Source organism: Schistocerca piceifrons, chromosome 1 (assembly GCF_021461385.2).
Source record: "Schistocerca piceifrons isolate TAMUIC-IGC-003096 chromosome 1, iqSchPice1.1, whole genome shotgun sequence".
Taxonomy (NCBI): Eukaryota; Metazoa; Arthropoda; class Insecta; order Orthoptera; family Acrididae; genus Schistocerca; species Schistocerca piceifrons.
Window position 1 is genome coordinate 1,235,004,072 of NC_060138.1, and position 18,537 is coordinate 1,235,022,608.

Sequence of the window (18,537 nt, forward strand, 5' to 3'; positions counted from 1 at the left end):
TGACTGCCCTCACACATGCGAGGGCAGTCCAAGTGAAAACAGTCACCCCCTGACAACCAAAATCACTGCGAACTAGGCACAGCTATCTGGTACCACCAGAGGTTTGGTGAGAATGAAACCAATTGCAGACCACCTTGCTCGTGGTCCCCAAACCCCAGCTGCCACCAGCAGTAGGCATTCTCGGTTGATGTGCCACTTCACAGCACATATTCTTATGGGATTTGATTGACACTAATCCCCCTGCCTACTACGTCATTGACACTGGCTATGACTTATCCATATTCTCCAGAAACTACTCCAAATTCTGGCCTCCCCTCTCCCCTCCTCATCATGCCACCAACAACACAGAGCCATTCCTACCTTCAGGGTGCATACTCAGTCACTCGACCTAAGCTTCCAGCACACACTCCTGTGGACCTTCACAGTCACGGACATTACTAACCCCTTTCTGGGCACTGACTTTCTCTGTATTGCAGCCAACGTAGTGAAGTGCCATTTAGTTGATGGCACATCCAGCAGGAATCCTCTGCAGCTCCCACCCTGCCACGTGCTTTGCTGTGAAACGCTGGTGCTTTCAGGTTCATATGCTCAGCTTCTTAAAGAATTCCCCCTCCTCAACAAGCCATCCAGCGTAGCGCCCCCCTGGAATCTTCAGCATGATACTGTTCATTGCATCACCACTACCCCTGCCCCCCTCCCCCCCAAGTTTTCTGCCATGCCCACTCCATACCCCCTCGCAAGTGCATAATCACACAAAAGGAATTTGAAAAGCTCGTCTTTGCTTGTGTACTTCGCCCTTCCAGAAACCCTGGGCTTCAGCTCTTCACCTCACCCCAAGAAAGTCGATTCCTAGTGTGTTTGCAGTGAAGGAGCTACTACCTTCAGTAAGATAAATTGAGCTAAACATACACACAAATCCCTGTCGCCCCAGAGAACATTGAGAAAATGTTCAGCCTGTTCGAGAGTGCATTCATGACATTTGGCCTCTACAGTGCCACTCAAACATGGCAGCAATTTTTGGACAACACCCTCTGGGGTGCACTAGGGTGTTTTTCCAACCAAGATGATGTGATCATTTACCCCAGAGACCCTACTGAGCATCACCAACACCTATGCAAAAATTTTTCCCACCTGCAGAAAGCTGGAGTGATCCTCAATTTGGTAAAATGCGTTTTTAGGGTGAGCAAGGTCGAATTCCTCAGACTCTTAGTCTGTGCCACTTGGCTCCTGCTGACTCCCAAGTCAGTTCAGGCAGTGGCAGACTTTCCACGCACTACTACTTTCATAGTGCTCTGGCGTGTCACTGGCATGGACAACTTTTTATGTCACCATCTTAAGGATGCCAGTGCCACCCAAGAACCCCTTATTACAGCACTCTGTGGCGATAAGAACAAAGGGAACAAGCTGGTCTCTTGGACCCTGGCCATTATCAAGAGCTTAGAAAAAACAAAATGGAATCGAGCCAACGTGATCCTTCTGGCCCAACCCTGTCCTACGTCTGGCAACTGCTTGCCTTCTTTTCATCCAAGTTCTCCAATATACAATGCCACTGGGGTCATTTGACCATGAGCTGCTTGCAATCCACGAAGCTGTCCACTATTTTTTTTCACTCTTCAGTTGAGGGATGTGTCTTTACGATTTTCACAGACCACCGCCCACTTGCCTGTGGTTTTTTCAGGAAAGACATAGACCAGATGTCACCTTGACAGTATAGGCTACAGAAGCATACCACATAATTCACCACCAACATTTGGCAAGTTGCTGGCATCAAGAACATTATTGCAGATTGCCTTAGGTGCTCCTACACCACCACCCAAACCTTAGACTACAATGCTCTGGCCGCTGCTCAAGAGGGCAACTCGAACCTGTTCCACGCCCTTTGGAATGTGGACTCTTGCCTCATCTTCCAGGTAAGATCCACACCCGCCTCCAACCACACGATCTGGTGTGACGTCCTCATGGATCCTTCACAATCTGATGGCTCCAATGATTCCCTCTACCCCTTCCTCCCTCCCGCCTTCTGAAAACTGGTATTTGAATGGGTCCACCGCCTCACACGCCCAGGCATGTGCCACCCTCATGAAACAACGCTTCGTCTGGATGGATATCCAATGTGACTGCAGCAACAGCCTGATCCTGTGTTCCCTGCTAGCGCATCAAGGTCAGACAGAATGTTCACTCCCCTGTGGCCGCCTTTAACCCCATACAACACTGATTCATGCACAGTCACATCAACATTGTCAGCCCAGTACCCTCCTCCAACCGGTATCAGTATCTGGTGACAATTATTAACAGATTTACTCGCTGGCTGGAGGCCATGCTTATTCCAGACATTTCAGCCAAAACTGGCTGCAGCCTTTGTTTAGACCTGGGTTTCCCACTTCAGTTGCCCACATGGCATCACTACAGATTGTGGGTGCCAATTCACCTCGGCCGTCCTGTGATCTCTGGTAGCCATCTGTGGCTCCAGTTTCCATCGTACCACCAGCCACCACCCTGCAGCTAATGGCATGCTGGAGCAGTTCCAACAAACACTTAAAGCTACCACCACTTGATATACTTCTGAATGGTCTGCTGCCCTGCCCCTGGTACTTCTAGGCCTGCAGATTGCACACAAAACCGACATGGGATCTTCAGCTGCCAGGCTGGTATACGGACAGTCACTCACCATTCCTCGCGATGTTTTGGAATCAAATCCACTGCCTTCTGACAGCATCATCCCAGATTTCGTGCAGCAAATCCAGGGCTCTGCATGGCCCAACTGTGACCAACACCTCCACAATGGTCCAGTGTGCACCTTACCTTCATCTGTCATGACATCACAGCACGCACACATGCTTTGAGCGGATGCATACCAACTTCTGCTCTGCCCCCAGTATTCAAGCCTGCACCTGGTGTTGCGACATGGAGACAAGACATTCTCCATTTGTCTGAACTGGGTCATGACAATCATCTCTATAGATCGGCTCAAGCCAGCCTATGTCCTACAGCCCCCTCCAGCCAATGAACACAGCACCGTCAAGGTAGAATTGCCCCCAACTGCCACCAGATCCAGCTGCAGAACCATCAACAGTGCCCCCGATACGATGCAGGCCAACACCGTCCCCTCTAGTGTCTCTGATGTGCCACTGGCCGACACCACCCCTTACACTGCGTCCTACATACCACCAGCCAATGCTGCCTCTGCTGCACCACCGGCCAACTACATGAGTGACACACCTCCCAGTGCCTGGGACCCTGATGTCACCACCATACAACTCTTTTAGCAGCCTCCAGCTGACATAGACCGTGCCTCAACTCCACAGGTGCCCACCATGCTCAACAGAATATCGTCACCATTGCCGCTAGCACCTGCACCACTGGAGCAGCGCCGCTACTTCATACGCTCCCAATGCCACGCACAGGAGCTACCAATTCCCTACCTTTCACCAGAAACCACAGCAGCAACAACCTATGCATGCTCAACTCCAAGCATCGTCAGTCAGCTTCAAACACCCTTCCGCGCCGCAGTTGACACTGGTGTTTTCCTCTTGAAGGGGGGGGGGGGGGGGGGGGGAACTGAGTGGCAACTCTTTCCCTCACCTCCATTAGCAGCAGACAACAGGCTGTGTAGACCAGTAACCAGCCTCATAACACTCTCACTGGGTACTTCTTCCGAAGAGAGAAGTTAGATGGCCACACTCTCCAAATTCTAGGCATGCTGATCTATTGCTCAACAGTCTCTTGTTCTGCACGGATGAGGCAACATCCCTGGTCATGCTCTTGGCAGCTCACCTGCACAACCCCATGTTGCATTTTTTCCCATGTTGCCTTCCTTAGCTATGTCTTCTCCGGCAATTCTACTGAATACAGGAGTACAAAGCCTGATGCTGGACATCCAGTTCGTCCTCCCCGTATCAGCAATTGGTACACTGCTTGCAGTATAGCGCAAATAGAGTGCGCGGTGGGACTACCAGCCTGATTTATTACTATTCTATCTCCGGCTGTTTTGGCACTCCTTTGCTGCCAAGCGCACCATTAAAGTGGTTTTCCCACTCTGCCGGGCAACATGGAACAAAGGTTGCAAGCCATCTATGGCCTGCCCGGTGCAGACCCTCCTCAATTAAGAAGTATTTACTCATTTCGAATGTCACTGTACTGATTAGCTTCTGGGTTAATATGTTAGAACCAGCCTGCACAGCTCTTCCAGCACGCCCCACCATGAATTGCCGTTTTCTTAACTAGCACACCGCTTAGGCATGTGTGTATCTGACAGCAAGAAAGAGTAGTGACCCAGAAACTATCAAAAATTATAAAAACTACTGTGTTATATTAAGAAAACTTATTAAAAAATCCAGGAGTATGTGTATCATGTCTGAAATCAGCAACTCTGATAGTAAAATTAAAACAATTTGGAATATTATTAAAAGAGAAACAGGTCAACCAAGAGCAGAGGAAGACAGTATTACCATCAAAATTGAATGAAAACTTTACGAACAAAAAGTCAGAAGTTGAAAATATTTTTAATAATCATTTTCTAAATGTTGTGGATATAGTAGGATCCAGGTGTTCATTAGAAGAAGCTAGGCTGTTAATGGAAGAGGCCATACCTATGCAATTTGATACAATTGAAATCTCACCCACTTCTCCCTCTGAAATTAGGAAAATAATAAACTTGCTTAAAAGCAAAAACTCACATGGAATTGATGGCATTTCCAGCAAAATACTAAAAGCTTGTTCTCACCAGATAAGTAAGATTCTCAGCCACCTGTGTAATAGCTCTCTGGAACAGGGCATTTTCCCTGATAGACTGAAATATGCTATTCTTATACCTTTGCATAAAAAGGGGGATAGATCTGATGTCAACAATTACTGTCCAATCTCCCTTCTAACAGCTTTATCCAAAATTTTTGAGAAAGTAATGTATTCAAGAGTAGCTTCACATATCTGTAAAAATGAAGTACTAACAAAATGTCAGTTTGGTTTCCAGAAAGGTTTTTCAACAGAAAATGCCATATATGCTTTCACCAGTCAAATTTTGAATGATCTGAATAACCGAACACCACCCATTGGGATTTTTTGTGATCTCTCAAAGGCTTTTGATTGTGTAAATCATGAAATTCTGCTAGACAAGCTCAAGTATTGTGGCATGAGTGGGACAGTGCACAAATGGTTTAATTCGTACCTAACTGGAAGAGTGCAGAAAGTTGAAATAAGTAGTTCTCGTAACATGCAAAGATCAGCACATTCCTCAAACTGGGGAACTATCAAGAATGGGGTTCCACAAGGGTCAGTCTTGGGTCCTTTGTTGTTCTTGTTATATATTAATGACTTGCCATTCTATATTCATGAAGAGGCAAAGATAGTTCTCTTTGCTGATGATACAAGTATAGTAATCACACCTGAGAAACAAGAATTAACTGATGAAATTGTCAATACTGTCTTTCAGAAAATTACTAAGTGGTTACTTGGAAACGGACTCTCACTGAATTTTGATAAGACACAGTACATACAGTTCCGTACAGGGAATGGTATGACGCCATTAATAAATATAGACCTTAATCAGAAGCATATAGCTAAGGTAGAATATTCCAAATTTTTAGGTGTGTCCATTGATGAGAGATTAAATTGGAAGAAACACATTGATGATCTGCTGAAACGTTTGAGTTCAGCTACTTATACAATAAGGGTCATTGCAAATTTTGGTGATAAACATCTTAGTAAATTAGCTTACTACGCCTATTTTCACTCATTGCTTTCATATGGCATCATATTTTGGGGGAATTCATCACTGAGGAATAAAGTATTTATTGCACAAAAGCGTGTAATAAGAATAATAGCTGGAGTCCACCCAAGATCATCCTGCAGACATTTATTTAAGGATCTAGGGATATTCACAGTAGCTTCTCAGTATATATACACTCTTATGAAATTTGTTATTAACAACCAAACCCAATTCAAAAGTAATAACAGTGTGCATAACTACAATACTAGGAGAAAGGATGATCTTCACTATTCAAGATTAAATCTAACTTTGGCACAGAAAGGGGTGAATTATACTGGCACTAAAGTCTTTGGTCACTTACCAAATAGTATCAAAAGTCTGACAGATAACCAACAAGTATTTAAGAAGAAATTAAAAGAATTTCTGAATGACAACTCCTTCTACTCCATAGAGGAATTTTTAGATATAAATTAAGAAAAAAAAGAAAAAAAATATTTAAAAAATAAAAAAAATAAAAATAAAAAATAAAGAAAAACAAAAAACACAAAAAAATGAAGTTGTTATATTAACTTCAGTATGTTGTTAAATTAACCTAATTATGTCATGTAGTAGAAAATTCGACTCGTTCCACATCATTACGAAATATTGTATTCATGATCCATGGAACTAGTATTAATCTAATCTAATCTAGGTGTATAGAAGAGCATGTAACACTTTCCTTTGACATGAAAGCAGAGCAAGACTTGGTGGTGGCAATTGTGATACTGCATTTGTGCAAGTTAACAGTGTGATGTACAATATGGAAACTGCTCTGCAGTGTGAAGCACATGAATTCATGGACCACCATATTAGGTGCAATTTTCATCTACTTTGCAAGCCATGTTATGGTGTTTGGCAGAGGGTACTTTGCATACCACTGTCTTCTACTGCCCCCACCCCCTCCCCCTGCTGCTCCACTTTAAATAACTACATACCCTTACTCCCAGATATTTAATGGATGTAATTCTTTTCAGTGGCTATTCTGAAATTGTATAATCATCCAATAATGGTTCTCCTGCATACTTGTGTGTAATGTGGTACATACCTTTATGTGGAAGCTCAACTGCCAATCCCTGCACCAAACATCAATCCTCTGCAGGCATTCCTGCATTCCACTACAATTTTCTAGAATTGTGACTCTCTGCATACAAAACATCAACTGTGAAAAACCCCATTGAACTTATGGTGTTGTCCACTAGGTCACCTGCAGATTTCTCGTCAATACAGTCACACAGCTAGGCTATTCTGTGTGCTTTCATTTTGTTCTTTATGCAGCAGTGCAGAACTTTATTGCATGTTTTCTGGATGTCAAGGAACACAGCATCAAAATTGACACTGGTATCTACTGCCTTCTGGACCTGTATTTGTGTCTACGTTCTGAAAGCCACCTTCTGATGTGTGGTGGAGTGTACTTTGTGTACCCATGTCACTTCTCCATTTTCCTTTTCCATTTGCATACGGTTCACAGGAAAGACGAGTGCTGGTAAGCTTCCAAGTGGGCTCAATTCCCTATAATTTTATCTTGACAGTCTTTTTGCCAGATAAGGTAAGAGGAAGAAATATATTGGTTGAATCTTATAGGAACATCCGCTCTCGGAACCTTAACAGCAGATGATACCGTGATCCGAAATGGCTCTCTTGCAGCATCTGGCATCGGAGTTAACTGAGTATCTCTGTGATGCTTTTGCAGTTACTAAATGTACCTTAACAAAATGTGCTGCTCCTTGTTGGCTCTCATGGCTTCATACAGAGCAATCCAAGCTTCGCCTAATCATTTTTTGCAGAATTTGCGTTGATTCCTACAGGGGAGAGTTTTTGTCTCCAGAAATGTCAAACTATGGTAGCATAAAACATGTTTCAAAATTCTACAGAGTATTGACAGCAAGAAGATAGACCTATAGATTTGTGAGTTTGTGCACCGACCCATCTTGAAAAGAGGAATGTCCTGCACTCTTCCTCAAATCACCAGAAACGCTTCACTCTTCCAGAATAAGTTGTAGGCTGATGCTAGAAGAGGAGCAAGGTCTTTTACATACTCTGTGTAGACATATCCCATCAGGTCCAGTGACCAGATGCCAGGACATTTTATTAGGATTTAAAGATAATACCTGGCAGTGCCATTATGAACCAGTTACTGTTATGCTGATAAAATTTTTAGCTTTTCCATATCTAAAACTAAAAGAACACAAACAAAAGTTATGGAATAATCGTTCAAAGCACCTAAAATTCTGTTATTGGTACATTTGACATCAGATTAAACTTCCTGTGTTTTCCTCTTCATATACCTTGAAATTTTTGCAGTAAGCAGTGAACTAGCAGCATGTCCCTAACTTGCCTGAGTCATCCAACCAGAGAATGGGTAGGGGACCTGCAGTTTAATGTGGAATCCATAGTATGTTGTTTCTGACAACTCGTCAAATCATTGAAGGCTAGGTTAAAAAAGGTTTGATCTCATGACATCTCAGTTTCCAGGCATACACTTTATGCTAGGCCACCAGAACTGACAAGAATGTATATAGTTCATCTATAGTTTTTGATGAGTGAGTTTGTATCAAAATATGTGACATATATGGTCACATGTTTTAACTGCATTGACTAAAAATTCTACATTTTTTACACTGCCAAGGGACCAGAGACCTTAGTGCCTAACATCTACACCTTCCTGAGAAAAAAGGCCTTTACACATGGACAGAAAGATGCACAACAACTGGCAAAAACAAGTAAATAAATAAAATTGTGATATATGGAACTCTAAAAATCAACTAAATAGATTACCTCTGAAATTCAAAGAACCAAGAAATATGAAACAAACTCACTTAGACAGTTGGTTTCAGAAGAGTCACTTTGCCATTAATCAATGTCAACTGGTTTTGGCTGAAATTTTGTATTGTCTGAAAGCTCCTAATGTTTTTTCCAATATATTCGATAGTCACTTCATACTTTTGTAAAGCAAGGTCAAATTTTATGAATATGATAACATATTGTGAAATTTGCAGATCAAACACATTTGAATTACAGTAAGCTACAACTGTTTGCTATCATTGTGAACACTATGTAAACTTGTAGTTAAACAGAATTTACCTGGCAAGAAACTTGGCAAGTTGGTTGGAGTCACGGTCACATTCAGCTTCACTCAGTTCTTGGCTGTTTGAAAATCCAGATGGTGGCTGCAAGTGATAGCTGAGGACATTGGCATCAACTTCTGGGGAGTTTGATTCGTAGCTATTGTGAAAAAAAAAAAAAAAAAAAAAATCAGTCCCTTGATGTCATTTTTCAGAGAATTGATTCATAATACAATTATGTAATGTAGGTTTGTTAATTCATTTGTTACTCTTCCATCAATAGACGTACTCCACAAAAGCACTTATGATTGCTGATACATTACCACCAGATCCGTTTCCCTTTCTGTTATTCTATTCTATTCTCTCTCTCTCTCTCTCTCTCTCTCTCTCTCTCTCTCTACACGTCTGTCTCTGACTTTATAATAAGTCATTTCTTCAGCATTGTAGACAGATCTTTTTATGGAGTAAGAGGACAGATTGAAAGTAAGAAATGAATTGATCCTCATTCAGCCATAAAGATTGTAAAGCTGTCTTTGGATTGAATGTTGGTTTGTGAATGCTGTGGTATTTTACTAGGCATGGTCCTGTTGGAGGTTGTATGCCCTTGCCTTCCCTTATATTTGAACTGGCTCCACCCATTATAGGGGTACTTACAGTGTATTGTGGACTCTGAAACATGGTATAACATGGCATTTTCCACTTTTTACAAAGGAGTTGTAAGTGACAGAAAAAGTACCTGTGACCAACTGAGGACAAAACTTTGGATTTCTCCCTGATTCTTACCTAGGGGTGGGAAATAGGAGCCCATGACTCGACACTCAAGAAGTATTAAACCATTTATTGTAAAACATACCTCATGAGACTCTTGACTCTGTGCACATGCCTCTGATGTCATGATCCTGCAGCACTCAGAGTCTGAAGACAACAACAGGCTCAGACTGCTGCAGAATGAGTCAGTAGGTTTAGTCATAAATGGAGAATTTGCCTTCTCCGCACAGTGAAAAGCCGAAATGTAATGTGGCAGGCATGCAATGCCAGGGGATGCACAAGGAAAATTCAGTCATTTCATCTGAGCTGTATCATTCATATGGCATGCATAGAAGAGAACTGTACTAAACTCAGTATTTGTGATCCACATTGATGGTAGTGAATAATAAATCTTGGGCTTGAGAACATTTCATGGGCGTCCCAAAAAATAAAATGCAAAATCATGTCTATTCTCGATATAGTAGTTTCAAGAGCCAAAATACAGCGAATATGATTCTCCATTTGAAAAACCCTAAGATATTTCAAGGTCATCAGGCATCAACTAGTAGCACTTCTTTGTAAGTTTCTAGTGCAGGTATGATTAATAATTTTTCTGTGTTACTCACTTCCTGCTGGTGAAAGTTTTTTTATATGTATTTTGATTGTACCAAGATAAATATAGGTTGATTTTCTTTGTAGTAGCCTCATGTAGTTACTTCCTTACTTACCTCTGCTCTATCTTCACGAACATGAAATGTTAAATGCATTCATTTACCTGCATATTTTGACTTAGAATTTGTTTAGGAGACAAACCGTGTTAACAAGAACTTGCACCACAGAGTATAGTTGCTTTAATATTAATTTTACATATGAAAATGAAACCTTCTATCAAACAAAATAATGCTGTAAGCAGCTGTTAGTTTTAGAAGTGCAATAAGTATTCCAGACTGAGAGTTTGCTCTTTCCTTTGAATAGTTTCTGCAATGACTGAATGTACCTGGACACTTAAAACAAGTGTTCTAACAGTAGAGCAAATTGACATTTATTGCTGGGTAAGAACTGGTTACTGCAACACTATGAACATACAGAGAAGGTTGAAAATTCAAAATTAAAAAAATAATGCACATCATATGTTGTGCCATTCAAAGTGTCATTGGGAACAGATGCCTTCTTTCTCCAAGGGAAGCACTGCCTGGAAATATTTATCAATTGATTCTATCAGTTTTGATGTTTCCACTGTCAATATTTTGCCATAGACTTATCGGAGTGATTGCATTATATTACTTTTATACACAATATGGTTGCTTTTAGTGCAGCATTCTCAGATATTGCACAAATTATGAACATAAGTAAATGGACTGGAATGTTACCTGTTCTTGAGTATTGTGCAGAAAATGGATCATAGAATTTCTGGCAGTATTCTCAGTACCACTGTGCTGTTGCAAGATAAAACTGTTTGAATGCAAATCTTTACTCATGAAACCACCATATAGTGTGTCATAGAAGGTGCTCCATTTTCTGGTGTCTCCAATGCAAATCTAGTTTTTCTTTCTTCTTTGCATTTGTGAATTTTTGGCTTCAGTATATCAGCACATCACCTTACCTTCAAACTTTATGGTAGGAATTACTGTACATGCAACTGCATCTCTGGACATGCTACATGTAAAGTCCAAAATATAAATAAAATCAGTCAACTAAATATCCTCTCTGATACAGAAAAAATTATATTGTTTTCATTAAGGGCTGAATAATCTCGTACAAAGTTTAGAGCAAAGATATGTCACAGACTAATTCAATGGAAGAGCAAATATGACTTTATTCATTGTAAAACAATAAAATGGATTTATGAATACCATCAAAAATTTGTTTAGTTCTTTGTCATTTTCTCATATAAATAGCAAGAATGTGGCCTTTTGACTGTTTATTTTGTTCATGTAACAACCATATTTGAAGTTATGACAGCTGCAGCCAGGTTATAAGAAGCTTAAGTGAAGAGCTTTAGGCTCACCCTGGCAGCGGCACTCCTAGGAAATAGTTTTTCCACTAACGGTATGCTTCATATACCAGATAGAGAGAGAACAGTACAGTCCATTTTTCTTCATATCCTGAATCATGAGATTGTTGAGAATTTGGCTAGTTTTCTCAAAATTATCTAGCGTGGCAAATTCACGTACCTACGCTTATCCACTGAGCTATCAAGCTACACTATAAGGAATAAAATATTGGATGTAGATAGTTATTAATTGGCTCCCTACTTATGTAAATCAAATAGATAATAGACAAACTGCATAATTTACAAAAAAAAAAAAAATTTATTATGCCGGCTAATACCTATTTGTATTATATGTAGATCAATAAATGAAAGTGTGTGTTTGTGAGTTAAACCTGGAAAACTGAGTGCTTGTAATTGCTACAGTACTGAAAATGAGCGTTTGGCGTCATTGGCCAGAAAGACCCTTACTGGGCAGGTCCGGCCCGCGTTGGTGCAGGTCTTATTACATTCAGCGCCACATTGGGGGACCTGCGTGCCGGATGGCGATGAAATGATGATAAAGACAACACAACACCCAGTCCCTGAGCGGAGAAAATCCCTGACCCAGCCGGGAATCGAACCCGGGCCCCTTAGGACGTCAGTCCGTCATGCGGACCATTCAGCTATCAGGGTGGACACTACAGTACTGAGTTTTCCACTGTAATATTTTCGTGACTAAGCTTGATAATTTACTGTGTTGTTTTCTGGACAGAACTGAAGACTTAATAATTTTTTACTGAAGTCTGACAAAGAATTATCTATGAATGCTACCAGCCATTAAAGCACTTGGTATATTGTTCAAGATTTGCCAATTCAAGTAGTTCATGATACTCTCAAATTCTCTGAAAGATGTAGTCATGTTACAAGCTAGAATTAATAATTCGTATGCATATTCATTAACATAAAGGCAGGCAACCCAATGTAGAGTTAAATCGCAGTAAGTAACTTCGTGGCACACTCAGTTGAGAAATAAGTAGGAAACAAAATAAAACTATTTAATGAAAGGCTAACAATATATTTAAAAGAAATTTTAAGAAAATAGTGATAGGGCTGAAGTATTTAAATGGGTGTTGTGCTCATACTAAACTCCATATATTTCTAGTTATATTTCTACTTGTTTTAGGAAGGTTAAAAAAAAAAATACTGTTTTGTTACTAGGAAACCACTTTGGAAACTATATGACATGTGTACACTACAGTGCATCATTTATGAGAAATGTTGGTTGGTATCTAATATTCATGTGAGGAACCATCTTTACCCACCAAATAGGAGAGGAATTAAGCCACAGACAGGGACATGCAAAAGGTTTGTAGCACCTCTGGAGTAGAGCGCCCTATCTTTTGACTCTGTCATCTTTGGACTAACTTTGTTCTATGCTCTCTCGGCATCCAACTTTTGGACTGCCATGCTTGTTCTCACTTGCTTCAATGTCTAATAAAGGCATTTACAATAGCTAAAGTGTGTTATTACCGACCTGTGATATGTGATAACCACAGTGGTGACCCCGACATCGTCATCATATCTTTGTGAGTTGAGTTGTCTTGTGCTTAACTTCATCATTAACAGACTTTGTGTGCCAGCCCACATTGTCTTCGGAACAATGGATCTACCAGTGTCTTTCAGTGCTAGTGCTATGCATTCTATTAACTGTGCTTGTGACGAGTGGTCAAGTGTACCTAATGTGTGGACACTTAACCTTAACAGGCTCAATATGGCCATCACCAAGCAACTACACAGCAAAGGCCACTACATGGACAGTGCACGCCGCCTAGTGACATTGTGGAAAATAACCTAGTTAAGAACATTGTGGTTTACCCCTCAGCTATGCAGTCTCCTTCCATTTGGTTTGATGTGCCTACAAAGTTTCAGAACTGTGATGTGAACATTCCAATGCACGGGGTTGCACATTCTTATATACCTAGTGTCGCAACACTCTCCCCCACATGCAGTCTTGGCCATGCTGGTCACCTCGACCGCACTGGTTTCTGCAACTGTCGCTCCATGGTTACACCACGATCTCCTTCCACCTGCTTTCATAATGTGCAGTGTTTGTTGTCAGGCCTGCAGCTGGGACACACTGTGCGGACCTTTCCACCTGCTCACTCCACACCGTGTGCTACATGCAGACCTCGGGCGCAACACTGTCCACCGCTACTGCACCCCTGGTGTCGGGGGCTTCCTGCTCTGCACGCATGGAACTTTGCCTGCCAGTGCTGCATCAACATGTGTTACCTGGCAGGTATCCTATCCTAAGCTGCCTGCTCTGCAAAAGGATAAGCCTAAGACTTGGTTCACATTAGTGGATCACCTACTGGATATCCACAGTATTTCGGACAATGATGCCCGTTTTGTGTGCCTGTTGAGTCACCTTCATGCTCATCCTGACATCATCAGCAATCTGCCCCTGTCACTGTCCCCCTTGCCCAAGTATTTGACAGTGAAAGCACTGCTCATCGAGTGCCATTGTTGCCCATCAGCAGAGGCTATCCACCACATTATTCAAGATGAGCACATTGACGACAGCATACCTTCGCAGCTTTGGCAGCACCTTCGTGCATTAATTGATGATCAAGCATTATCTGACGCCACACTTTGGACTTTGTGGATAGTGAAACTGCCTTCGGATCTACAACTTCACCTACTATCTCATGTTGCTGACCCTCTTGAGGTTCACCTACGCATGGCCGACAGAGCTTATACTATCATTCGTCACCAACACCACCTGTCATGGATGACGTCTCTGTCACCCTCAGTTGGCATGCCTGCACATTCGGTTCCACACTCTGCTGGCAAAGGCCGGTGCACTTGCCTCAGCTCCTCAGCTGCCTGTCAGGAGCTGCCACCTACAGGAGGTACTGCCTATGGCCTCCCGACAGCAGCTGACCTCGCTCGAGCAACAGCCTGAGTGGCCACCACCAACGATGCAGCCAGCTGGCGGCCCCCTCCCACTCAACACTGCCTCGCCTCCAAGCTTACCCGCTATGTTGCTGCAATGCTACTTATAGGGACACTGCACGCAACTGTTGCATGCTTTGCACTTACCCAAATGATTTCGGCGGGCACGTTCAGGTGCCATGTCCCACCACGCTCCTTCACGGCACCGACTGTCTGATGCCACACCACTGGCTCCAGCGGTGCAACACCTCTATATCATTGACTTTTCATCGGGCACTTGCTTTCTCGTCGACACCAGCACCGATGTCAGTATTATCCCGGCCAAGCATGCAGGCAGCATGCTTTCACCTGTTAACCTCGCTTTGATCGCTCAAATCACTCTCCTATCATGGTCCTTGGCTCCATTGAGATGTCAATGCACCTATCACACCAGTCCACACCTTCCCCTGGACTTTCCACGTCACCAACGTGGATGAACCTGTGATTGGGTTGGACTTTCTACACCTTTACAAACTTTCACCTGACTTGCAGTCTGCCACACTCCACCATGTGTCTGTTCCATACCTGAACAAGTTCAGCACAACTCTGCTCTCCGCCTCCTTGGCTATGCTTTCCACATGTCCATCTCTGCTCGAGCGTATTACTACACCACTTTCCGATTTGTCAGAGGTGCGCACACAAAACGATGTGCTCTACACCAAGAACGATGCGTTATTCACCCGCATTGCCTCTGTCTCTGCTGAAATGTTACATATACGGTGCACAGTACATTGCCTATCTGCAGAACCACAGCAAGGTGAACCAACACATTCATCTACTGTGTCTTCTCACCACATTGCTCCTGTGTCAAGCATTCCACCAACTGCTGCCATTTCCACATCGCCACAGATGAATCTCCAAGACACAACTGTTCACGCTACTCAGGATTCCTTGCATCGCGTGGCTTCTGTGCCATGCCTTCCTTCATCGACTACAGCTGCCCCGACCCTGCAAAGTTAATGAACCGCCATTGCATCTGGACCCCTCTTGCCCCCCCTCCCTGGTCTCACTTTGCAGATATCAGCTATCAGTAATGGCACTTGTCATAGGATTCGCACCACAGACCTGCGTGTTATAAGGCTAGGTGCCTTAATGCTTCCAAACTTCTGCGCCCAAAAGAAATCGTTCAGGATTTGTCGGCTTCAGGTTTGCTCCGCCCCTCCAGTAGCAACTAGTCTTCACCTATCCAACTTTTTGCTTAAAAGAACAGCTCCTTACACATGTGCAGGAACTAGAGGTCCCTTAATGCTCGCACAATTATCAATAATGATTCCATTCCTCATATCCAGGATTTCATGCAATTATTACATGGTTCTAAGTTCTTCTCTGTTTTAGATTGTTCGAAGGCATACCATCAAATCCCTATGCATCTGTCGGCACTCTTCCAATGCATGCTATATTTGCAGCGTGGTGAATGTTGTGGCAAACTACCTATCTTGCATCTGTGTGCTAACTGCACAATTGAACTTGGATGAGCTCGGCTGCCTTCAGACCAAAGACATTGATATACAGCGACTAGTTTTGGACAACAAGTCATCACTCGCTGTCCAGTCTCATGTCCTGCACGAGCTGACGACCCCAGTCCCTTAGAACATCTCTAAGGGTACTCCTCACCCCTTGGTACCCTCCGCTCTTCAGTGCAGGGGTTTTTAATGCTTTGCCCAACTTGGCCCATCCTGAAACGCAGGCCACAACGAGGCTGGTTAATGGATGCTTCATCTGGCCCAGCATGAAGCACAACTGCTGCACGTGGACTCGGGTGTGCGTCCCATGCCATCATAGTAAGGTTGGCAGGCACACTCAACCTCTATTAGACTCCTTTGCTGAAAACATATTTACACAAGTGCTTATATTGTGAGCACATTTTTAATATTGTGTGTGGCCAGCGTTTTTATGAGAAAACGACCCACCCAGGCATGTTCACAAATGTGCCTTTCTATGTGCTGCAGGTAAACATAAAGGTAATTAGTTTACATCTGAAATGGAGGAAATTGTGTTGTTGGAGGTGAACTGCAAACACAAGTGGACTGCTCATGTCCAGCTGAATTAGTTAACTGAATTGGATAGTTAATGCAGAAGGTGAGACAACAGTACACAATTCCATTTCAATGTTATAGATGGCACCTCTTGAACTTCGTCAGAATAACTGGTGCCACTATGATTTGTAGTCTGAGAACTCCTAGAGAATAGTGGATGAGTAGGCAGAAAACAAAATTTTGAGTTTAGATACTACAAGGTGGTGGCAAGCATAACAACAGTGAGAGAGAAAAAAGGAAAATCTCATCAATTTTGAAATACTCAGAATCTCTGTTACTAAATGGCTGAATCTGTTCATGGTTCATGGCGCAAAGCCCTAGCTGAATGTTGCCTATCTAATCACTTTCAGGGGCAACAAAATTTTTGTTTTCCAAAATTTTTGTTTTCAATATTTCGTATAATTACTGACCACATTTAAAAATTTAGAGTGCTGTCACAACCTGCTCATTAAGAGGCATAATCTTATGTCAAAGGTTTAACATAGTATGACAAGTGTTGTAGTTAGAAAATGTGTATATATCTTCACTCACTGTGTGGAAATACTGGGCTATATTCATTCAATATTTGAGATGAAAGCACTTACTGACTTGCAACAGACTTTACACAAAATTTCAAAATTTTCTCTTGCTGACACCCACCCAGAATGATTAAAGGAAAAAAAGAGTATTGCTTATTACATTTTTGCTGTTCTTGTGGTAAAACTGGCACATCAGGCATGACATTTTAATTTATTGCTTCATCACTCTTTTTGGAACACATTTTGCAGACAGTACCCACAGATACCACTGAATGTACTTGGAAACTTATACCAGTATGCAACACACAGTTCAAGAGATATGACATCATAAACATTGAGAGGTGTGAAAAACCAGCTTTTGCTTACAGAAGACCATAAATTCCCCAGACTATATTCATCCAGTGTTTGACAATGAGAGCACTTAGCATCTCACAACAAACTTTTAAGAAAAATTTGAAACCTTTTCTACACTTTTACTCACTTACATGCTTAATGTCAAATATATAAGTCATTTATAAAGTAATCAGAAGTTTGAAACTGTTCTATACATGGATATTCTTTTTTTTTTCAGAATCGGGTTTTACTAGGTGTTGACTAAATAAAGTAAAAAGTAAAGCTGTCACCAACCAAAAAGTTAGGTTATACACAGCAATACTCTACTATGTATAGCCTCATTTGAAGTGTTGTGACCATCAAACTGGCTTTCCCAGCCAGTTATAGGGGTACCTATGGTTTAATGTGGATCATGAATCATGGTGTTGCCTAAACAGGAGAACCAATTTCATTAACAAATTCTTTGATGGAGAGGACACTATGAGCTGCTTTTGGGATGCTGGCCATGGACTAAATGAGGATTTCATGGGCTACTAAGCAGATAAAACTAATAGTACCATTGTCAATTTGAAACTTTAGATCCACAAACCATGAAAACGGCTGTGAGTCATTTTCTTTGAATTAGACAAAGAATTTAGTTCACAAATTGAAATACATGGCAGGTGGCCTTGATGGCATCATTCACTATCATTTGAGAAGGTAATCTGTCACTGGTTTGAATATCATACTAAATACTATTTCTAGCTTGATACAGCTAGCATCTATATCTTAAGCTTGGAAAAGTCACAATATCATGAGAAGGAAAGTTGCTACTCACCATATACCAGAGATGCTGAGGCCCAGATACACACAACAAAAAGATTTTCACACTTAAAGCTTTCGGCCAAGGGCCTTTGTCAACAATAGGTACACGTACACACACACACACACACACACACACACACACACACACACACACACGCGCGCGCGACTGCAGTCTCAAGCAAGTGAAACCACACTGTGAGCAGCTGCACCAGTGCTTGATGGGAGTGGCAAATGGGTGGGGGAAAGGAGGAGGCTGGGGTGGATAGGGGAAGGGATAGTATGGCGGGGATGGCGGACAGTGAAGTGCTGCAGGTTGGGCAGCAGTCGG

At 42.2% G+C, this 18,537-nt stretch overlaps 1 protein-coding gene across 1 annotated transcript in view; it reads right to left on the reverse strand.

Moving 5' to 3' along the window:
- Positions 1-18,537, reverse strand: part of LOC124780155 (Down syndrome cell adhesion molecule-like protein Dscam2) — a 436,971-nt gene that overhangs the window by 9,174 nt on the left and 409,260 nt on the right. The window contains exon 34 of the mRNA XM_047253760.1: positions 8,825-8,965. Coding sequence (XP_047109716.1) covers positions 8,825-8,965 — 141 coding nt within the window. The remainder of the gene's footprint in view (positions 1-8,824; positions 8,966-18,537) is intronic.